General features: G+C 43.4%; 1 protein-coding gene across 1 annotated transcript; it reads left to right on the forward strand.

Annotated features, from left to right (window-relative positions):
• The first annotated feature begins 65 nt into the window (after window positions 1-65).
• Window positions 66-20,760, forward strand: TMEM272 (transmembrane protein 272). The gene is made up of 4 exons (XM_054390336.1): window positions 66-123; window positions 9,164-9,223; window positions 16,574-16,656; window positions 20,398-20,760. The coding sequence occupies exons 1-4, from the start codon at window positions 66-68 to the stop codon at window positions 20,758-20,760; spliced, it is 564 nt and encodes a 187-aa protein (XP_054246311.1).
• The last annotated feature ends 3,628 nt before the right edge of the window (window positions 20,761-24,388 follow it).

Below are 24,388 nucleotides of genomic sequence, written 5' to 3' on the forward strand. Positions count from 1 at the left end.
AAGACGCTTTTCTTAACCATATTCATTTCTGTATCCCCACAGACAACTTCAAAAGGCTCTTCACAATGACTGCTGGCCTAGAGAAAGCCTGCCACCGCTGCATATCTAAAATCGCCAGCAATGGTAAGGCGGTTCTGGTGGTAATCTTCTTCTGTATTTAAGCAGCCCTGTCACTAAGCCAGGTATATAAAGGAATTAAGATGATACCAGCTTGCACTGAATCTTCCACGGAAGTGTCCATTTTCTTTCCTCCCTTCTGCACTATTTCCTTTCCTAGGCAATTTTGGGCACTGATAGCATGTACAACAGTAACTCTATCCCAACAGCACCTGCCTGCTGCAGTATTTGGACTACAGCAGAGCAGTGTAAAATTTCAAACAAATAGAAACACTGCCAAGTACCTAAATATGTGCTGCAGCAGACAACCTCAGCAATATAATGTATTTGTCTCTGGTTTCAAGTGGTACCTTGTACGTAGCCCAGCAGAAGTTTCAGCAGGGAAAGACCACCTGGCAAACAGCAAGCAGCACAGCCAGCTTGGAAACAAACTGCCCCAGAAGAAATTCCTGAAAAGCAATTCCTGCTGCCAGCTTGTGTGTTGATGTATGCACAAGAGGTCCAGGACAGAGTATGGTCAGGAATAGCTCCTCTTTCACCCAGAGACATTTGGAATAGGGTCTTCTTCCCTCTGCTTGCCCATGCCCTGGCACAACAGACACCATAGATGCAGGTAGCCCTCAGAAGTGGTCACGTGTTGTTGAGTAGGAAGCATCAATTATGTGAATGGAGGTATTTTACCATGACAGACTGGGCTCACTGGCTTAAAAAAAAAACCCTGATTTTTCCCATCCAGGGTAGAAGATGCAAAGGGGTGTAATGAGCTGACAGCTCTCAGCCTGGGTTCTTGCCCTCTGAGAAGCAACACAGCAGAAAGCTGACCTGGGCCGGGGGCTATGGAAGCTGCGTGAAGAGGCACAGGAGAAATAAGCTTCAGGAGTGGGTTTTGTAAGACCAGGAAAGCAGTGTTCTTGGCAGGAGATTAAAATCCAAGGGTTTTAAAGCAGCTTACTCCCACTGACTGCATCTTCTTTTTATTCTGAGTTGCAAGTGCCTTTTCCTTTCACTTCTAGGAAGTAGCAATTTCTAATTCTAAATAGGAGAAGAAAACCCCTTGACCACTCATCATAATTGATACTTCACCCACACTAATTGCTGCATTTGCCAGCCTAGGGCTGTTACCTTGGGGTCTTTAATATTCCTGCTTTTTGCTTCAGTTGGAAAGTTCTCAGCTCAGAACAAACCTTCAGTAATGATTAAGCCTCTTAACTCCATGATGCTTTACAACCCTTCAGAGAAAACTGAGCCCAGGGGGACAGACAGCCCTGGCCTGGATTCAGGCCTGCTCCAAGGAACCTGGCACAGGCAAGAAAGGAGAGGACATTGTCTGGCCCACTTGTTCCACACTCATCATTGTCCCAGGGGAATGGGGGGCTGAGGAGTGATGAACACTGAGGGGTATGGAGCATGCAGTGCTTTCATTAAACCCCAAGAAGTCCTGGGAGCAGGACTGGGCTGGCATGGGCTCCCTCATACCTCACAGAAAGAATATGCAGGGGGTAACTGGGCCTACTGGTGAATATCACAACAAAAGAAAAAGGCAAAAGTGGTATTTTCTCTGAGTTGTGTTCCCACAGCCTACAAGCAAAAGGTCACTGTTCCCTGTTGGTATTAAATTGCCACTGGGACTTTAATGATGAGAGAAAACGATCATTCTGAAATTTGAAAGGAAGGGATTAGTTCTGATCTCGGTGCTGTTTTACACCAGGAGCACCCTCGCAGATACTCACAAAGTTACCTATGAGTGAGGCAGCTCAGAAATATTGGTCCAGGAAACTCATTATCTTTAGCTTGTCATTAGAGTTAAGTTCAAAATCAGCTCAGCTTTATTTATGGCTCAGCTAGTGCATCCAAAATTGATTTTCTGTTCATTAAAATGCAAACCCTCCTGAAGTTCAGTGACACATTTCACTTTTTCTCATAATCCTGTGTATATTTTTACAAAGAGCATTTCAGCACCGCACCACATTCGTCTCATGGTCTCATGATATTTAAATTACCCTAAATTTACCTGTGTAGCATTTTAAAAATTCTTTTCATTCTTGGTATAGCAACTGAAGTTCAGAACATTAGGGCAGTCCTCAATTAACTGCCTGAAAAAAAGGAGGCCAGTCCACTACTTTGGGTATACTGCAAAGCAAACTGGTGGCTCTTTATGCAATACCTAAATCTTGTTTCAAAACTACATCTAGAAACGGGGCCATATCCAATACCTTAAACCATGGCATAACTGTAGTTCAGAAGTGTGATGGTTTAAAGCTGTCTTTTAAATTTTTCTTTGCAAAGTTCAAGCAGAGAAGGTGAAGGAATGTAAATAAGTCACTATAGGGTGTAAGAAAGCAAAATAACGATTGTTCTAAACACTTCCATCGGATAGATAGAAATGTTTAAGAACCACTACTCAAAACAAAGTTGGGGCAGTCAGAGTCTGAGCTCGCAACTTGCTGGGCTTCTGTCTGGCTGCTGCTTCTTCTTTTCTGGCTGAAGATAACACACTGTCCTTGGCAAGCTAAGTTTAACAGCCTCTCTGATTCTTAACTCTCTGCCTTCTGCCAGGGGGTCTGGGGGACTCTTTCTGGTCTGAGGGAGGAGAGGCCCTTTCTTTTGGGGGAAGCAAAGGGAGCTTGGTTGTGCTTTTCTGTTGATTGCACATATTTGTAACTGTTGTGAATTGTGTATATTTGTACATATTCATTGCTTTTCATCATAGATAGTAGATTGGCTTGTAAATACAGCTTTTCATTTGCTTCCAGACTGAGCTAGCCTGGTTATTGTCAGTGGGGGGGATTTCAGCTCCCACACCACATAATACGTTTTTATTTTTGGTGCCCAATGCCTAAACCATGACATAACTGTAGTTCAGAAGCTAGAGGAAAGGCATCACATTCAGACAAGCCACTCTGCAATATTGCCTAGCCCCTAAAAGCACCTACATTTACATTTGCATCTACATCTACAGGCTTCTTATCTTGAAGGCTCCCAGAACACTGGCACTTCCTTATTTTACACCAATTCTGATGAGAGCAGCATTGCTGGTGTCAGTGCTGGAACCTGTAACTTAAACTCTAGGTGGTGTGATCTTGGCATGGCTTATCTAGGTACAAAAATGCTATTTCACAGTGACACAACCTTATCTAAGAAAACAGTGATGTCTCAGAGCTTGGATTTAGGTTGCAAGTCAGTTTTATCTGTATTACCCTTGCCTGCTTTTGTGGCTTGATCTGGAGACCAACACGGGCATGGCTGTTCCATACACTGTATTGTCCAGTTGCTGAGTATCTAGTTTGGTCAAGGGATTAAATTATTCTGAGGTGGAATTCCTGCTATTTGTCCCAAGAGACTGTTAACTATTCCATAAATATATCTCCTTGCTATGGCACTTAATCTTATGGACAGAGCAATCTTTACTTCTATTCAAGTTCATCTCATGTCTCTACCTTCATAGCTCTCATGAGTGTGAAGCTCTCTTCATAGATCTTGGCCAGGATCACTCACTGGTCCTTTTCTGAGTCCTTGCTGTCATATTCTCTCATTTGACTGTTGGGTAGCCATGCTGAACAGATTTTATTATTTTTCCTTCAAAGTTCGTTCATTTTCTGCACATCCTATCTGATGTAGTGACATTTTCCTGTCCCTCAAAAGCCCAGAAAGACATGCAAGTACTCACAGCTACCAAAACACAAGGGCAGACTTGTTCCTGGTCTATAAAACACGGGACCATTCTGGAGCTGGTTCCACAGGAACATCCATTGAGGCTTGTTTTGCCACTGTAGCACCCACAAACACTACATATTTTCTTTTCTCCAAGTCCCTGGCAATACTTCACGGGATGCCTGCAGATACTGTGAAGAAATTGTGGTGGGTTGAAATTCCCTTCCCAATATTAACTGCACCAGACTAGCTCAGTTTGGAAGCAAACGGAGCTATATTTACAAGCAAAACTACAGTCTACAACGGAATGCAATGAATATATACAAATATACAGTATTTACAATATTTACAATTAACAAAGGCAGCACCAAACCTTCCTGGCCAAAGCCAGGAAAGCTGGCTCTCTGCATCCCCCCACTCTGTTCAAAGGGAAGAAAGAGAAGAAAGAAGCAGAGATTATGTTAGTCAGTAGGTCAGTATCAGGTTGTTATCTCCCCAGTGAAGGAAGTAAGAAGAGAAATGCAGAAACACCCTGCCAGACTGCTACAACAGAACTGAATATTGTTTTGAGAACTAAATCTTAAGGGAGCTATCCTTCCAATGGAATTGTTTAGAATAATCATTATTTTTCCTTTTTACACCCAGTAGTGATTTATTTACATTCTTACTACTTTCTGCTCAAGATCTGTGAAAAAATTTAAAGGCATAGCCCTAAAACCAGTACAGAAATAAAAGGTGGATGAAGGTATTGCCTACTGGTCAGCACTTCAGCCTGTTAGACATGACCCTACTTGCTAAGCTAGGGCACTACTATCTCCATCTGCGTCAGGGCATGACTGGTCCAACACAACTGACCCAAATTTACTCACATCCAGACGGCTGAGAGTCAGCCCCCTTCAAAGCACTGTTCTCCCAGGGCATCCAAAGGAACTACTGTGAATATACACATGGAGTTTTTCACCTCAGCCTGCTCATGCAGATAAATAGTGGGATAACTGCAGAACTTGTTTGGAAGCTCATCTCATTTACTAAAAAAGAAAATATTTTTTTTTTAAATGAGGAACCTTACAGGCTATAGAACAAACAACATTTTTGAGTGAGGTTAATGTACACAACACTTCATTTATTACTGTATTTATTATTAGAGAGCTTGTCACACACTCTACTGAGTAGGTTGAATCACAGCCATTATTAGCATACTACCTAAGAAGAGTGGGTAGGCTGAGATTTATACTCATAAATCACTTCTGAAAATCCCATGAGGACCCTTCTTACCTGAAAAGAAAGTAACTTTACTCTGTCTTCAAAGTAAACAGGGGCAGCTTGAACTGATTTGAAACTTCCAAGTGCTTCGGAAAATCATGGAGGAAAAATTGAGTCTGAGGAGTCACATCCAGTACTACCTCCAGATCTGTCCCACATGGCAGATGACAACTCATCTGCTGCATGCCTTCAGGCCACCACACATGCACATAACCAGGGATGGAGAAAAAGGGAGTACCAGAGGGAGGAGAACTGCAGTGCAGGGACACAGCTATGGAAGACATAATGGCACAGGCATCAGATAAAAGAGACTGTGACATACAGCTGTAATGTTAATGATGATTTTCTTGAGGACACCCAGGCAGGGGTAACTCAGATAAACAGCAGATTTATATTAGCTGACCATCCTGCTGGGCAAAATCTTCATGCCCTGATCTGATTTTTGTGCCCATGGATATGAAGGAATGTGCAAGATATACAGCCACTTGTTCTCTTCTTCCTCGCCACTTGTTCTCTTCTTCCTCGCCACTTGTTCTCTTCTTCCTCTGTTGTGATGCCAGATATGAATTCTTCCCTTTCCCCATTGTTCAGCACATTAGGACTCACTTGCTAATGCCATAGCAGAACTTTATCAATGTGCCACCACGAGCTGCCCTGGTGGTACAGAGCAGGGGTCTCTCCTGCCTGATGCCCTGACAACAGCTTCACAGAGCAGATGTCCTTCCTAGCCATGCCTGGAAATGCTTCCTTCACGGTGTTGCGTTTTCAGAGACTACCAGCCCTTTTCGGTTAATTTTTCCGGGAGTGGGTCCACAGGGGCTTCTCTGAACAGCCTATGAGGTGATACCACCGACTTAGAAATACCACAAACCCTGCGTGTGAGACAGCAGCGTCCCCTGCAGAGCTGTGCACCCTGCGGCAAACACCATTTTCTCGAGCAATTTTGTCTCAGGACCAGAATGGGGCAGCACAACCCAGTCAAATCCAGACAGGAGGTGGAGGGGGGAGGGAGGTGTCCCGACTGAGGAGCATTTCTGTAGAAACCCCACATATTTCAGGGAAAACAGTCTTTAGTGCTGCTAGCTGCATTGAGAGCCACTGCCAGTTGTGTAGTCAATTGTTGAGAGCCTCGCTTTGTTAAACATGGATCTGGAAGCCTTCCCAGAGTATGCATCTGCCCCTCCAATTCGAGACCTAAGCGGCTGTAGTTGAATGGGGAGATAATGAGTAAATACATTCCCAGCGACTGCTTTGGGAGGGGAATTAATGAACCATTATCTTCTTCTCTTGAGCTCCAAGTACTCCCTATCTCCCATTTCTTCCCTTCAAAATCAAGCTATTGGGTAGATGCTAGACACAACCAAACACAGACACCTGTGTACCAGATGTGCAGCACCACACATACTTGGCCCCCGCCAAGCCTTTTACAGAGCTACTGCAGCATCTCTTCCTGGGGTCCAGACAGACCATGTGCTGCATGATTAAGAAATGATATGATGCCTCCTCCCACCAGGCTCCTGAGCACTTACCTGGGCAGCAAGAGCAGAAACAGGAGGCTGCTATGAAACTGCAGACAGAGGGGTGATGTCGCTCTGAGACCTGCACCCCAATGACAGCACTTCTGGCAACATCAGGCAGTCGCTGCAACTCCTGCAGATCTGAACTACACTCATTTGGATATCAGATATATGAGCTGCTCAGGCTGTGGGCACTATTTGCAGGTGATGCCCATGAGTGTGTTGGAAGCCCAACTCAGCTATAATACCATTGCTTCCGAACATGAAAATAATAGTCTAGATAATGTAACAGCAAGATCACCTAGCATGAAATGTGACATGTGGTGAAAAGGGACACTCTAAGCTGAGTTCTAATGAGAGGCTGTCAATATTTGAAAGAGCTTAGTTGAGTGTAGGACACTATTGAAGCAGAGGAAGAATTTCTGTCCTGTACAGCATTCAAGAGACAGGAGAGCCTGAGCAAAAACGTGTGTGAGAGACTGGCCAACAGGGAGAGGAGGAGGGGGTAGCACAAAAGAACAGAATTGCTTTCTTCAGCTCAAAATACCTTCAGTCTCTACCAATTCATAGAGATTACAAACATGCTACTTCTGAGAAAGAAAGATGTCTCTCAAGCACTGAAGTGTAAGATCCTCCTCTGCAGAGAAAACATGAGCAGTGTGTGGGGGATGGTGTGCTCCCATGAAAAGTATTCCCGACTCAGAAAGCCTGGTGGATCTGCCCTGAATGTCGATGCTGCTCCCATGTCCTCTCAGTTTCTCCTTCTGTAAAAAGGAGGCAAAGACATTTGCCTTTTTCTCCAAGGCACCCTGAGGGTGATGTTTTGGCAGTGCTGCAGAGTTTCTCGGAGAGGCACTGTATGCAGGATGCTGGCAGTGTCCCCACTCCTGTGCGGCGAGGAGGATGGCATTCTCCTTGCAGAGCTTGCGGTTCTCTGGCATGGGGAACTGCATGACACAGTTTGCCTGAGGGAAAGCTGGTTCCAAACCAACCCATTCTTTTCATAAGCCTCCAAGGAGACATCCTGCTCCTTTTCTTATCCGTGCCCTTCTCAGCCTCTCAGCAATCTATGCCACCTCCACTTATGGCCTTTTTGCCTCCTTAGGCATCTACTTGCAGACTGAGCCATTTGCAGAAGTGCTCTGCAGGAACACTTGCCACACAATGTCCTCATCATGTTTTACTTGCGTTTTGCAGGGCAGCGTTTCATTTTAATATTGCTGAGCGTTGGTGATTGGGTACAGAGGTGGCAGCTTTTTTAAGACAGGCTACTCACACTGTTCTTGATACTATTTTTTTTTTTTCACTTTCTGCAAAGGTAAGCATCCACCTTCTGCAGCATCAGGCTGTGCTGGGAAAATACCAGGACACAGATATATCAGCAGCTCTCAGGGAGTAACTAAACACTTTGGATCCACTCATTTGTGGGAACACTCTATGTGCACCCTCTAAGAGCATCCTCCCATGCAGTTTTAGCTGATGTAGCCCAGTGAGGAGGTCTCATTCCTTGCAGCAGGACTGCTGGCTTTGTGTCTACAAGCTGAGCTGGGCCAAGGGAGTTAGACAAGCCAGAAACTGTTTGCATCACAATAAAGACAGTTTGTTTAGCTATCAGTGAAAACTGAGTGGAATTGCATTAAAGCTGATACTTGCTTAGCAAACAGATATGGCTCATCAGTTGCCATGGATTAGCTGATGCAATGTTACTTGTTGCTGCACAGTCACCTGGCAGTGCCTCTAAAACTGATGCAGGCTAAGACATCAGCCAGAAGTAGTAGCAAAAAAGCACTTTGAGTCTGTCGTTGTTATTCCATGGATACAAGGCCTAACAATATGTGAGAACCTTGAGCTCTGGGAGAGTGATGGGACTATTTGCTGGTCCCATCATTTCAAGTGCTGCACCCCAAACATGATATTCCCTTGCTACTGAGTGCACTGTGTAAGTAAAATTGGTCACTTGCTAGAGGTTCCTGTTCACAGTGGAGACAGAGGAGTCCTGTAAAACGTCATTCGAATAAAGGTAGAGTCCACAGGGCAGATCCCTGTGGGGTCTCTCCAATTGCTGGAAGGTGCAGCTTCCATTTTATCCTGAATTCCCAGATGCAAATTTCCCTCTCCCTTTCCCCATTGGCTGAGGTACTTGGAATTTATAGTCTTCCTGATATGCCTACTACGTCCCCCTTTACACGTAACCCCCCCTGTGTCATACATCATATGTTCACTTAAATTAGGTTAGTCACTTCTCTGGGCAGAGATGTTAATATTCAGTAGCCTATTAAGCCTGCACTCTGTCCTAAAAGTTCAGAAGTTCAGGCTGTTTTCAGTGTCTGCTATCTTTGGGGAGCACCCTGCTGATTTACAGCAAGACCCCAGGCCAGGCACTTAGCAGAGGCCCTTTGTGATTTACATATAACCCAGGTAAAGGTGGACTATCTGGTTCTTCCTTTGTTATCTCAGTCCCTCTAGCTGACTATTCATTTGTAAAGACACCATCCACCTTAATCCTATCAACTGCATTTCATGTTACACAACTTTATGGATAAATGGCATCTGTAAAGATGATTTCTAATCTTCAACCAGCCCAAATAACACCATCCTTCTTTTCTTATTCACAGCATGCTTCATATTTGGGCTCCTTGCTTTCCTTGCCTTACCACTGTCCATGACTTTTATAGGTAAGTTGACTATTAAAGCAATTTAAAAATAGGAACTTCCCATCACTGTGTGGCAGCTTATGCATCTGGTGGGAGATAGGAGTTGCAAAACTTAAAGTTTCCAACCATTAGACCTGTGTGGTACTTTAGCTTCAGGAACAATCCCAGCACACATTGTGTGGCAGAGAGGAAGCAGTGCTGAAATTCTGTTTGTATTAAATACTCCTTCCAGTGTTACCTCAATACAGGGCTCTATCTGTGGGAGGAAGCTCAGAATCTGACACATGAGAAGATTTCACTAATCTGAATCCCTCTGTATTAACTGCACTGCAAAAATCTTAGAAGAGTAATGCTGGAAGGGATGATGTAGGTTGCTATTTCTCCACCTTTTTGAAAGTGAGATCTGTTTTTTGGCTGATCTGTCTCTGTATAACCCCTCAAACCTACTCATTTTGTGAGTAGCATTTCAAGATCAAATATTTAAGGAAAGAAAGAAAAATCCTTTGAGCAGCAGAATTTTATACATTTTTAAACTGCATTAGGCTCTTTTTTCCCCTAAGCATCACCTTTTCCTTACCATTAACATGGATTTTTTTTTTTTTAATGAGCACTTTCTAGGACTTCACTGCTCCCTTTGGGCCTTGCAACCCCCACTTGAGAAACATCAGTAGAGACACCAGCCACCTCCACTTTCAGACAGGCTTGACGCTCATGGCATCTCTGACAGATGTCTGACTTGCCCTTGCTCAAGGAAATTCCATAGCTTCCCAAGGAGCCTATTTCAGCATTTTATTGCTCTCACAGACAAAATATTTTCACCCATATCCAACCTAAATCTTCCCCTTGACAAATTAAACAGATTACTGCCTGTCCTACCTACCGTGGTCACAAAGACAGATCGGTCACCATCCTACTCAAAAGACCCTTTGAACTGTATGAAGGATACTATTATAACACCACTCTACCTTCCCCCCCCCCCCCCCCCCCGAGATTTCAAAACCTGACTTTTTTTCATCCTGAACTCACAGGTCACTGTTTCTGTAGGGTTTTTTATGCATTTTTGCCACTCTTTTTTAGCCTAAACCCAATGTAACTACATTTCTCCCCTTAAAAAGCCAAATAAATATGAAACACAGGACTGCAGGTGAGACCTGAGGAACGAGCAGTGCAAAATAATCATGCAGGATTCCTGTAAATGCACCTCAATATGAAAGATGCTCTCTCTGCATCAACTCATTGGCTCAAATTTAGCTTATGGTGCATTTTAAGCACAGATGGTTTTTGGTAATGTGGCTCCTTATCAGACATTTCTCATTTTTTACTTGCATTGAAGTTTTCTCTCCTATCCCCAGCACTCAGCTTTATCAGCTGTCATCTTGTAGATTTTTGGATGTCTTTTACGACTGTAGCCAGATCACTTTGAATTTTAAGTCATGTCCTCAAGAGTCCATACGATCATTGAAGATGGCTGTTCTTGAGAGGTTGTTCACCTTGAAAGATGGTGCAAATGAATTCTACATGCAGCTGGCAGCTTGTGGCTTGGACAGATTCACTCTGAAATGGGTCAAGAACTGGCTGGAGGGCCAGGCCCAGAGAGTGGTGGTGAATGGTGCCACATCCAGTTGGTGGCCAGTCACTGGTGGTGTCCCCCAGGGATCAGTGCTGGGCCCCATCCTGTTCAATATCTCTATTGATGACCTGGACGAGGGAATTGAGTCCATCATCAGTAAGTTTGCAGATGACACCAAGTTAGGAGCAGGTGTTGACCTGTTGGAGGGTAGGAGGGCCCTGCAGAGGGACCTTGTCAGGCTGGATGGGTGGGTAGAGGCCAATGGGATGAGATTTAACAAGGCTAAGTGCAGGGCTCTACACTTTGACCACAACAACCCCAAGCAGTGCTATAGGCTGGGGACAGAGTGGCTGGAGAGCAACCAAGCAGAAAGGGACCTGGGGATGCTGGTTGACAGTAGACTGAACATGAGCCAGCAGTGTGCCCAGGTGGCCACAAGAGACAATGGCAACCTGGCCTGTATCAGGAATAGTGTGGCCAGCAGGACAAGGGAGGTTATTCTTCCCCTGTACTCAGCACTGGTCAAGCCATACCTTGAGTACTGTGTCCAGTTTTGGGCCCCTCAATTTAAGAAGGACATTGAGACACTTGAACGTGTCCAGAGAAAGGCAACAAGGCTGGTGAGAGGTCTGGAACACAAACCCTGTGAGGAGAGGCTGAGGGAGCTGGGGTTATTTAGCCTGGAGGAGAGGAGGCTCAGGGGTGACTTCATTGCTGTCTACAACTACCTGAAGGGAGGTTGTAGCCAGGTGGGGGTTGGTCTCTTCTCCCAGGCAACCAGCAGCAGAACAAGAGGACACAGTCTCAAGCTGTGCCATGGGAGGTATAGGCTGGATATTAGGAGGAAGTTCTTCACAGAGAGAGTGATTGCCCATTGGAATGGGCTGCCCAAGGAGGTGGTGGAGTCGCCATCCCTGGAGATGTTCAACAAAAGACTGGATGAGGCACTTAGTGCCATGGTCTAGTTGATTGGATAGGGCTGGGTGATAGGTTGGACTGGATGATCTTGGAGGTCTCTTCCATCCTGTTTGATTCTATGATTCTATGATGTGGCCAAGATGCATTCTGCCTAGATTTGGAAGGTATGCAGCTGTAACCCAGCTAAGCGCTTTGTCTTGCCCTTGCCAGCAGTTAAGAGAAATGGGCTTTCCTGACAGTGAAAGTCCCATACCCTCTTTTAGATGTCTGCATTGGGATGAGATAACTTTTAAGGGAATTGGGATAACTAGCCTGTTGGCACGTACAGTTCACCAAACCCACCCCAAAAAAAGTGTTTGGCTAAAGGTTGTTTGGCTTAAAGGCTGTTTCCTTTATCTGGGGCCTTTCGAGTACCAGTGATGACTGTGGTGGGATTCTGATTAGCATGTTCTAATTAGGAATTAGGGAGGTCTAATGAGGGATTATGGGGCAATTAGGAAGTAGGGAAATAGACTGAACTGTTACATCTCAACACTTAGGCTCTTACGCTTATCCATAACTTAAAATTGCTATTTATCCCTTAAGAGGATTTTGGCTTTAGCTTTTCCCCAGGCGGAATAAGCCTGAGCTGTGGAATAGGGCTGGGAAGGTATGATTCCAAGGGAGGTATAGCTTGCATGCATATTGACAGCCAGCCTGCTGGAAAGGAATCCAGGGCTGGAATCTGACCACTTATTAATATAATTTCCTAGGAACATTACATAGTATCTTTAAGATCAGTGAGGAGTGGAAAGCGTATGGTGAGGTATTAAGCTGGAGCTCTGGGATTCAGATATGGAGCCCCCTTTTTTTTCTGAACTTGATGAAATTAAGAGATAATGTCACTGTAATACACTGTTGTCAGAGGATATTGCTTTCCTGCAGCGACATATCTGCAAAGGCATTTTCAGGAAAATGAAATGTCAAGGAAAATGCAGATATTTTTTATCCAAGCAAAATCCTCTGATTTTCTGATAATATTCCATTACCATGATCTCAGAGAAGAATTTGTTGATGTGTCTCCTGCCACTTTGGCATTTGCTTTCTGCAGAAGAAAACAAATTGACTATAATAACATTGGTTAAAACTCAGAGATGAACAACTGGTAGCCCCAGCAATAATTGTACACTAACATGATACACCTTTGAAATGTAATAGTTCTGCAAAGCATATAAGTCAAGATACATGAAAAGGACTTAGCAATCTTTCCAAGCTCTAAAATTGTGACATCATTTAAGCCACAGATATTTTAGTCAGATTCCTAACCTTTCCTGGTAGAGATAATTTCCCCCCCCCCCCTGCTTTTATTTATTTATTTATTCATTCCCTAAACACTTCAAAAATAGATAGCTGCAGAAGGACCTCATAGATTTTTCTGGACTTTTAAAAATGCTTTTATTTATTTATTTAAGCTCTGGGTTAGTGAAGAATTGTTCTCAATAACACATTCTTGTGCGTTGTCCAAACTACCTTTATATACAGCCTTCCCCAGGGGTAGCTAAATCACAGTTGAATGCTGATGACATTGTTTTCTCAGCAGGCAGTCTAAATCTGTCCCCCATTCAAACTTAACCCAGTACTACTCCTCGTGCTTACATCTGCACCAAATAATTCCTTAAATCTCAAGTGCTCCTGACAGTGGTCTGAAGCCTATGCTCATACTCTGTATCTTTACATGTGGGAGCCAGTCTTGCTCTTTAGCAGTTGTTAACATAATCATTCCTTGCATTTCAGTCCTTCAGCCACTCAGTTTCTGTGAGTTTCCTCTGATTTGCAGATATGCCTTCTGATAAAATGATGCTCAGAAGCAATTACTTGGAGATAAATTCTCTGCAGCATCTAGATTCTAGTGTACAGACCAAGGCCAGAATGAGGTTTGTGCTAAGTGATGGCAGCTGCAGTCATCCACTAGGAGCAATTGCAAATGGCCTAGCATGTTTTGCCTCTGCCTCCTATTAGAAGAAAAAGGTGGGAAGTGGGCACCAGACACCAGATTAGCCATGGTATACGTCAGCTTTCCTTTACTATGAGATGCACTTTGGCCATTTTCAGCTACCTGGAAAGAGCAAAGTAGGTAAAATGATGCAAATGCTCTATTGGCTCTCATTCATCCTGAGCCTTCATCATCTCATGGATAATCATGAGCTTCATAGGACACTTGGTTAGTAGTGATATGTTGCAGGCCATGACACAACACTACCCCAAATGGTGTCCTTAGTGAAGCTTATATCCTGATTGCTCAAGGGTGCTCTTTCCACTTCACCAGACTTTGCGTCCTAAACCCCACTGTGGTGGTGGTCTGTGGTAGCCAGGAGGTAAAATGCACAAGTACCTCTCCTTCCCCAAGACTCCTGTCTCTTTTTTTAAACCCTTTGGACACCATGCAAAGTTGCTGGATATCCTTACCGTATCTGACCTTGCAAAGCTTGCTTGTTTATTCATTTGGACTCATGTTCTGGCCTGTGTCATGGTCAGGTTCCGCTGCTCTTCTCTGTAAACCACAGACAGCTCTGGCTTGCAGGGTGCATTGCAGTAGAAGCAGAGCTTTGATCTCTCACGGTCCATAGATTCCATAATGAACAGTCAAAGGAAGATAAATAAGTATGTGCTGCATGTCAGCTGATTGGCACAGGAGAAGTGTATCTAGATTTCAGTGCAACAAATATCAGTGCCCATCTGGCAACATTAGGTCCATATATCCTATTCATCCATCGTATTCATCCATAGCTGTATTTTTAAAGTTACCCCTGTATTACCCCCTTTCACGTTCTCTTTGGCTACCATATCCGCCTGCAATATTCTCCCAAAATCTACAGGGTACCACTCCCTGTCGTTCAAATCCTTCCCAAGACTGACTGCTGTCAGGTTACATATCTGGAAGGCCTCCATAATAGATTTGTCTGGGAATCAGAATCATAACTCCATGGGAAAAAAAAAAAAGAAGTCATGTTTTCTTGAATTTTTTTTTTTTTTGGGGGGGGGAGGGGCCTCAAATCAAAATCTCAGTAACACACTGGAAATAGTAATTACCTAGGTTTCTAAACTGAATATATTCCCTGAGATCCCTGGCCAGCTGCTTTTGTGGCAGGCTATTACAGGGCCAAGGACTCTGGAAACCCTTGCAGCTGCTCTCTGGAAACTATATAATTTGTGATGACTTCCCTGTTGCCCACCCCTGTAAATCTGGGAGTATGAGCAAGTCTCGGTGTAACATAGTGGCAAAATGGACACAAAAATTACAGCCTTGCAATATGGGACAAAAAGGGAGAGAGTCCAAATCCATCTAAGTCCAGTTCTTTTCAATTATGAGAAGGCTGGTAACAAAGATTTAGTGCAGAAAAATCAACTGGACTCCATAGGCCTTACGCACAGCACATCACAAAACACTTCCCTGTGTCTATGACTTAAGTAAGATCTAGAGCAAGCAACCATGATCCAGAACACCTGTATTATGCTAAGCAGAGAGCACAGGGGAGGTTCAGCACATCAGCAATGTTTTAGACCAGCAATAGCAGAGGATTTGGTGGGTAAATTAGCAAGCTAAAGTAAATTACAGCTACCAAATGTCACAAAACCCCCACCTCTACTGGTACTGCTCTCCTGACCCTTCGTGATGTTCCACCTGAGAGATGTTTAGCACTAAGACCAGCACATTGATTGCAGAATCCTGCATCTTGATAACTCAAATTGTTCAGAGAAAAGTCAAAGTTTCTCCTTGAAAAAAAAACAACTTGCACATCAAGAATAAAGTAGAAAATCCCTTCTGTCCTCTGCAACTGATCAGGAGAAGCCCTGAAACATGGAATCAATAACAATAAAATTATATGTAATAAACAGCTTAAAATTGCCTAAAGATGCCACTGGGTAAGAGACTTGGGCAGGGCAGGAGAGTCATTTCAGCTAACTAGATAACTACAGCTGTTTGCCTGTATTCTTTGTATAGCCATGGAGAGAAAGAGGAACTTTCAGGACCTAACTCATCTGACCTATTTTAAATGTGTATCTCAGGGTGAGATAAATTGAATTTTAGAAGTGTCTATTTCTCCCTATTGACTACAAGGAGAGTCTAGGAAACTAGTTCAGATATGGATGTCTGCATTGCAGACATCTATATTTGGACAGATGAGCCTCACTGCCACAGGCCTGTGTCACAAGCTTCAGTGTCTACTGCCAGCAACATCCTTACACCACCATACACTCCCTTCCCTAAAACTTACACATCTTTCTCTTTCTAGCAGTAGATCTGAGAGCTGCCAAGATTCCTGGCTCCATAACAACCAATGCTTTTAGCCTCCAGCAACCCAAACAGCCTGGAAACTTGAGCTTCTGTGGTTCCCTATCAGCTGCCTGGGAAGCTTAAATGGTTCCAGGAGCTCCCAAAAGCACTTGCTCTCTATATTCAAAGCATCTGACTCAAGAACATGCGACAGCCATGGGACCTAACGAACAGGGAAGGCCTTGGAGAGGCTTATCAGAATTTCTTTTTTTCCCAAACAGTTTTGATTTTCACTGGATTTTCTACTGCTGATAAAAATTTCCTGTCCAGCTCAGCCAGTCATACAAAGATGCAGTGGCTGAAGCTAATAACCAGTGTTATGTGGCTCCAATCAGCAATGCTAGAACAGCAATGCTAGAACAGTAATGCTGTTGCTACCTTTCTCTCTTCCTTCTGCTTTTTGCTTGTTCTTGTAGTGGGAAATGCAAAATCCTTTAAATTCAGCCTCCTTATCAGTAGATGCTGGGTCTAAGCACCACACTTCACTTACAGTGTTTTTAGTTTTCATGTACAGTTTGTTGAACTTTTTGATCACTTGAGATAACAAACATTAATTTTTGCTGTTCAGGAATGAAGTTTTTGGAAGATTGCCCAGTTCAGCCACTAATTCCATTATATCTGTTGGTGGGTGGTGTGACTGGCAGCTTAAAGGTAATGTGCCTTCTGCGCGTGAAAAATATTTTGTGTGACTAGACTTTGACTTGCTAGTTAAGACATAATGATGGCTCGAGACAGTTACATGCATGCAGTAGTGAAGAGTGCTATGAAGACTGAACTGTGCTTGTTCCATCTCTTGAAGCACCCATCAGTCAAGTGGGATGCTAATGAGTTCAGCATTCAGCACTGTCCCACACTGTGGTGTGACTTTCTCTTACATCACAGAACCCGCTCAACCAAGGGAAATCACTACATAACATAGATGCCTGTGGTAAATGGAGTCCTATCTCCACAAGCAGTCCTTCAAGCCTTCCAGACCTTTTCCCTATGTTTCCAGACACATAAGCTGAACAAAAAGTGAAGTTACTCTCCTAGTTTTGGGAATATTATAAAACTACACGTGTTTGTACATAGTCCTTCACAAGTCCCTCTCTGACCTGGTCAGAAGCAATGATTATGCAGCAGCATGGCTTGCTTTCAGAACAAAAATATTTTTGCATTACAGCAGGGCTTATTAATGTAGGCACAGCATTTTTGAACCACAGCTACCTGTCTTCTAGTGGACTCATATCTTCACTGAGTCAGAGCCTGGTTGCTTGACAGGTAGAAACACCCTCATATCCCTGTTATACCCTGGTCACTATAAAGCTGTAACTGTTGGCTGTAGGATAAAGGATCACCCTGTTGCCACAGCCCCTTTGCAGATGGTGCTAACTGGCTGCTAGTGGGCGTGAAGAGGCTTGTCACAACAGACTGCAGAGCTACTTTAAGGCTTTTCAGCAGGATTAAGCAAAACTGTTCTTTGCTGTCAAAGGAAGGTAAAAGGGGCAGAGCTGAAGGAAAAATTTCGGAACTGCACCTCTGGGGCATGAAGGGCTAAGAACAGCAAGTGCCGCTGCTGGAGGGAACGTTTGTGTCGGTAGCTTTGGCTGTCCCGCATAGCTAACAGGGGCAGCAGCAACCTGGCACCCAGCCTGCCTTTCCAGGAGCCCGGCACTAGCAAAACAGACAGAGAGACCTGATGGGTTGTGGCCCAATGTTTCAATACAGCCAGCTTGTCCCTTGAAAGGAAACGTGATAGTCTCTGACTTGACAACACTGCATATTGGAGCCAAGAAATGATGCAGACAGGACCTAGCTATGTTCCTCTTTGCTTCTAGACCCTTCCCTTTGCCAGGATAAAAAGAAGGGGAAAAGAGTATTCCACTCAGGTCTCTGCATTTCCTGCACTCTGTCACAGTAGTAACCAAACTGTATCAGTGAGATATGAATCACCCTCTTGAGGACCTTTGGTCAGTGAGTAAGTAACTGGAGGAAAAAAGGAAGTTCTTAATCTTGTTACAAGAACTTTGCTATGCTTTGAGTTCTGCCATCAAATGCTTAGTCATTTGATCACACCAGTGGACTTATCTGTACAATCAAATGTTCATTTAATGATAGTTTAGAAAAGATTAGAGAAGAAGCAAAAGGAAAATTTCATGCTACTGAATTGAAGCCTTCATCAAAAATGGTGATTGTTTCTTAGCTATTTCTGTTTTAAAGCCTGTTTTTCTCACCCTAAATAATATGGTACTGAGTCAGTTAATATCCCTGCTGATGTCAAAAAATGTCTTGAATTTGGCTTCAGCTGACTGCCTACTTTGCAGTCAGGCAGTACATTTGGTCAGAATTCAATTGGCATACCTTGTATGGCATCTCGTAGTGCTTGATCTGTAGCCAAATTCCACTTGTCTCAACTCTGCCCTCTGTTACGTTCATCATACTGCACCAGCTTCACTGAGCTGTACATTTGCTTGACCTCTGAGAGTTACATGGTGAGAGAATGTGTATAGGGTGAAGCCTGAATGAATGCTGTTCTGTGATGGACATAATTTAACGGCAAGTCATTCTGGTCCAGAGCTGTAGGCTGCTCATCTGTTTTCTTGCCACCTCCTGCCTTTTAAAAGGCAATGACAACCTACAGATGTTCACAAAAGCAACTGAACTGTTCTACAGCCTCTGGAGAGGCCACAAAACCACTTGGGAGGCTTCTCCAATTTCCTCAAAACCAGTGATCATCTGCCATTTAACCCCATCCCTGTTGCTGATCTTGGTGAAGTTTTAGTACAGGCAGCTGCATATGCACTGAGCTCACTTCAAAGCTAATGAGTTGCACAGAACTTCAGGTCAAGTCACAGATCCCCGTGTGGAAACCTCAGACACACTGGCCAGGTAGGTTTATCCCTTCTGTGTGTTACGAGCCTGCCTAAAATGATCAGTCAAGAAGATGCTTTGAAGGTTTGAATACGCCTACCATTTTGAGGGCATCGCTGGATGTGAGCTATCCAGTGGAAATTGTTTTTATCGCATGTGTTGGTGCTGGGACTTTAATCTCAAACTGAAACCAAGATCTGGGCTAGAAAAATAGCTGTTTTTTGAACAAGTAGTTAGTAATCTATAAACAATGAAACAGTTTTATGGGGAAGAGCAACATGATCCTCTTCCCAAATTTCCCAGACCCTCTTGCTAATCCTTGTCTCTAGGAAATGGAGCATATGGACTAAAATATGAACCAGGAAGAATACATATCCAAATGGCTTTCCTTAGCCAGTGTTCTCACCATTAATCACTGACTAATAGAGAAGGGAGAGTGTAAATTGAGGGGTGCTCTTCTCTCTCATGAGAGAAGATGAGCACAGAGTATAGCACCAGGAAAGAGAATATGGCTGCAAACCCCTGCTTGGACAGCATGTCCCTCCCCACAGCTGCTTATAAACCCACTTCCTTTACTCTTCTCTCTGAATTTTACTCCTGTTTGGCAGAGCCAGCTTCCTGTTCAGTAGTTTCCTAGGATCCCTTTTCTAAACACACAGCTCTGCAGGCAGGCTTGTATGGGAACCTACAAAAGGGAAGTTGTGATTACAGCAGCTAGTGCCTCGAGGACTGGGCCAAGTGTTTCAAGTGTAGCATGATAACATAGGTTTCAGAATGTTTAGCTCAAATCCTCGTTGGACCCTGTATATATCACTCCTGTAAACCTACCAAAATTAAGAAAGTCATCTAGGAGACAGAAATTTGAGTTTCTCTACACTACAGTCAACCTATCTACATACTTTGTATTGTCAGGACTAAACTAGAAATCTAATCATTGCTTACGAGTCCTATGGCATTTCCCTGTAGACCAGACCTTCATAACCTTATGGTATCATGGTACTCCAGCTATTTCTCTGCTGGCAAGAAAATTACACTTAATTGAAGAAAACTTGACAGAATCATTCCAAGTATCTGAAACACTTATCAGGGCTTTAGGTCGAAGTCTAGACCCTTCATATTTTAATTTAAGATGATTCACCTATATAGCCATGGAAATGGAGTTAGAAGAGACAAATCCACCCACTACAAGGCAGGAACTACTCTCCTTAAGTCATTTAGCAGTTACTCTAATCTGTTCTTAAAAGTCTCCAGCGTGGGAGCTGCTGCCATCTCCCTACACAATCTGTTCTCATGCCTTTCCATGTTTGCCATTGGCAAGTTTTTCTCCAATATCCAGCCTAAATCTCACTGGTGAATAAACCATAGGGAAATTTTGCATTATTTTCCAGCAGGATCTGCATCATTTGTGGCTCCCCAGTTTTCTCTTATGTGATTTTCCCACATTCAGTTTTAATTTGGCCCAAAGGCTGGCAGTGGCCAGAAGGTGCTCAGATTTTCCACAGCCAATTTACTTATTCCCTTTTTCTCCCCCAATGCCTCCAGGTGACTCTCCTGCTGTACGACTCAACCAGGATGAGGCAGCTGCTTTCCAAGTCTGTTGTGATTGATGATGATGATGACGATGAGTATCCCTGGAGGCAGAATGCTCACAAGTACTACATCCATCTAACCCTCAGCCTTTTCCTCTTTCTCTGGTTTATTCTTGGGAACTACTGGGTTTTTTCTGTGTACCTGCCAAATTTTATCCCACCTTTCCATCAGCCTCAGGATTACTGTGACAAAACGCTGTACATTTTTGCTGTTGGTGTTCTCATTATTAGCCATACTGTTCTCTTTCTCCTTGTCTTTTGTAGCTGTTGCATATATTGTTTTTCCAGGCAAAGGCACTCTTCTGAGGAAGACTAAATGCCACATAAATAAAGCCACAGATGTTTGGGAAAGAGTGTACAACAATGAACAGGCAATAATTCACCCTTGTGTACATCTTTGTTGCACTATATCTATGTATGATAGCAGCCAACTGCAAGAGGAAATTGTAAAATACAGTGCCATCTGGAAACAGCTAAGCTGGAATACAACACAATCAATGTAAATTGATGCTACAGATGCCAGGGTGCATTCTTGCTAACTTCTACATTCTCTTTTTAACTCTTGGATAGTCTATCTGGAATAAGCTCTTGCAGAGGGCAAACCCCTCTAAAACAACTACGTTGTTTCATCATAGTACATCCTTGCCTATAAAAATAGTTGTGTTGTCCTCTTCACTGGGATCTGAACATCCCCATAGCCTTGCTGAAGTGTATCACTGTCCCTGCATTACAGATGAGGGAGCTGAGACAAGGAGATAAAGGGCTGTATTCAGACCACCTTGCACACTGCATGGACTTTGACAGTAACTTAGATGTTCACTAGAGATCTATTCAGGGTGCTGATAGACCAGCCAGTAACTAGCTGTTTATCATTACACATGAACTTTACCCTAAAGATTGGAACAGGCATAAAAATTAAAATTATACTCAGTTGATAATGCAAAAGAAATTTAACAACAAAGTAGCTACACATTCACCCACAGGGTTTCAGTACAAATTTCCCTGTCCTTGCAAAATGCTCCTACAATCATTCTTGATTACAAAAAATTAAGAGCTCATACTCCTGATTAAATCTGCTCTGATTCCCAGTGACCTTGCAGCAAGTGATGATGAGTGTACTCCTATATGAGCAAGCGTGAGGTGATTTTAGGAAATGTAAACTAAGGCACATTGTCTTGTGCTTTCCATGTGCCTGTGTGGGCATAGTTAAAGCAGCTCAGCAGATGTACAGTGACTTATCAAACTTCAGCCACACAATGGTAAGCCTGAGACCTATGTCTCATTTATGGGAGATTAAAACTGACTGGTTCCCTACAGTCTACCATGAAGGCTTAATTCTTCAGGTATTGGAACCTGGTGCCTTCATGGACATCTTGGGAAAGAGCTGCCAAGTCACAGTGCAGTGTTCAGTACCTGGTTGGCACAAATATGAAATGATTGAAGTACTAACAATGCAAAAGGCATTTGTGAAATACTTTGAAGTTATAAATAAACTATAAATAAACAAAAAAGCTTTCTCAGGATTAAGAGAGGAAAATTCTGAATTGATAGTATTTACCTTGGTGTAAATACTGGTGTACATCAACAACCTATGGCACATACAAGCGTGAACATCACAACTCCAAATTTGTTGGAGTCATCAGTTCTGTAACCAAAGAGCTCTGAGCATGCTTTATGCACTTTCACTGCTACTGCCTCCTTCAACAGACTGCAGTCATGAAGATATGGAGCCCATACACCTGGTTATGGACATATGATTAAACACAACAAACTTACAGTAACTTACTAAGTGACCAATCTTCTCCTCACCCACCATCAGCAGCATAGTTTTTCTTGGGTTGCTCCAATGATAAATAAAACACTCAGCTTAAATCCAGACAAAAGTAGAATCATAGAATCAGTCAGGGATGGAAGGGACAACAAGGATCATCTAGTTCCAACCCCCCGGCCATGACCAGGGATATCTCACAGGGAGGTAGTTTAATTGAAGGCACTTTATCTCACTTTGAGGCAAGCTAGGAACATGTGTGTGGTCCACATCACCTTAACTTGCAAGCACCAACTTTTAAAATTGCCACAAACTGATGGTGTCTGAGACACCTGCTCAGTCCTTGGAGAAGTAAGTACAGTTCCTTAGCAAAGAGCTGTGGGGGAATTAAGTCATTAAGGCCCAAACATCAAACGATCGAAGATACAACCTACACCTTGGTATGAAAATCTTTAATATTTTGCCATTAGACTACAATTACAAATTGAAAATGTCCTCTTTAAAAAAAAAAAATATTAGTTGTTACTATTATTACAGTTTGTGCTTTTTTTGCCCTCCTCCCCTCCCCCTTTTTTTTTACAGTACTATAAAAGTCTTCTGGAAATTGAACCAAATACACACTTACGATAATCATTATGAACTCTAATATGTATTGACAATAATGCAGGAAACCATCTGTAACTGTTCCATCTCCTCTTATTGAGAACAAAGGTCTACTTCTAGCTTTTAAAGGAAAAAAAAAAAATTATTTCAATGGATTAGATAGCTTGCTAGTTGAGAGTACTACAGAAGTCTAATAAAAGAAAGACACAAAAACATTTCTGCATACACACCCAGACTCTGGACGTATACTTACCATAAATACAATGTGGCTGCCATGAAATAAATCACACTCTTTACAGCTTATTGCCCACAGTACATTTCTCCACCCACTACTCCACCTTCTTTTGCAGTGGGCGTAATATTCCAAAGCTCTAGGGAGCAGCTTCCCACAGCTATTTTAAGAGCTGCAGCCAGACAGGAAAATGTTATGTTCCATCATTTCAAATGCTGAACACAAGACAGCTCCTACCTGCTGACCCAAAGAAGAGAGGAAGGATGAGTATCAGGCATATCACAGACCTAATCTCCTCAGGAGTATGTAGAGGGACAGTGTGCTCTTGGAGAAGCAGATCTCTCTCACACAGCACTTGCTCTGGGCTTTACAAGGTTTCAGAACAGATTTTAAAATTACAGGGTGACTGTGCAGAAAAAATAAAGCAGCAGAAGCTATTCTAGGTTATGTCGAGAATTGTTTTGAACATCTCAGATCCTGAAACATGAACAGTTTGTGTAAATGCACATAAATGCTTTGACTTTGCAAAGGTCTATGAAATTGCAGTATCACGATACATTAGAGGTTGGAAGGGACCTCAAGAGATCATCAAGTCCAAACCCCCTGCCAAGGCAGGATCACTTAGGGGAGTCCACACAGGAATGCATCCAGGCTGGTTTTGAAAGTCTCCAAAGAAGGAGACTCCACAACCTCCACAACCGCATCCTGTTCCAGTGTTCCATCGCCCTCACTGTAAAGAAGTTTCTCCTCATGTTGAGGTGAAATCTTCTATGTTCAAGCTTGCACCTATTGTTCCTTATTATTGCACACCACTGAAAAGAGCTTGCCCCCCTCCACTTGACACCCACCCCTCAGATATTTATAGACATTGACGAGATTTCCTCTCAGTCTTCTCAAGACCAAGCAGCCCCAGGTTTCTCAACCTCTCTTCACAGGAGAGATGCTCAAGTCCCCTAATCATCCTCATGGCCCTCTGTTGGACTCTCTCCAGCAGGTCCCTGTCTCTCTTGAATTGGGGAGCCCAAAACTGGACACAGTATTCCAGGTGTGGTCTCACCAGAGCAAAGTAGAGGGGGAGGAGAATCTCCCTAGACCTGCTAGACACACTTTTCTTGATGTACCCCAGGATCCCATTGGCTCTCTTGGCCACAAGGGCACATTGCTGTCCCATGGAGAACTTGCTGTCCACTATTGTCTCCAAGGTCTCTCTCCATGGAGCTGCTTTCCAGCAGGACAGTCCCTAACCTGTCCTGGTGCCTGTTGTTATTCCTCCCCAGATGCAGGACCCTGCACTTGTCCTTATTAAACTTCATGAGGTTTGCCTGCACCCAGCTCTCCAGC

Source organism: Indicator indicator, chromosome 1 (assembly GCF_027791375.1).
Source record: "Indicator indicator isolate 239-I01 chromosome 1, UM_Iind_1.1, whole genome shotgun sequence".
Lineage (NCBI taxonomy): Eukaryota > Metazoa > Chordata > Aves > Piciformes > Indicatoridae > Indicator > Indicator indicator.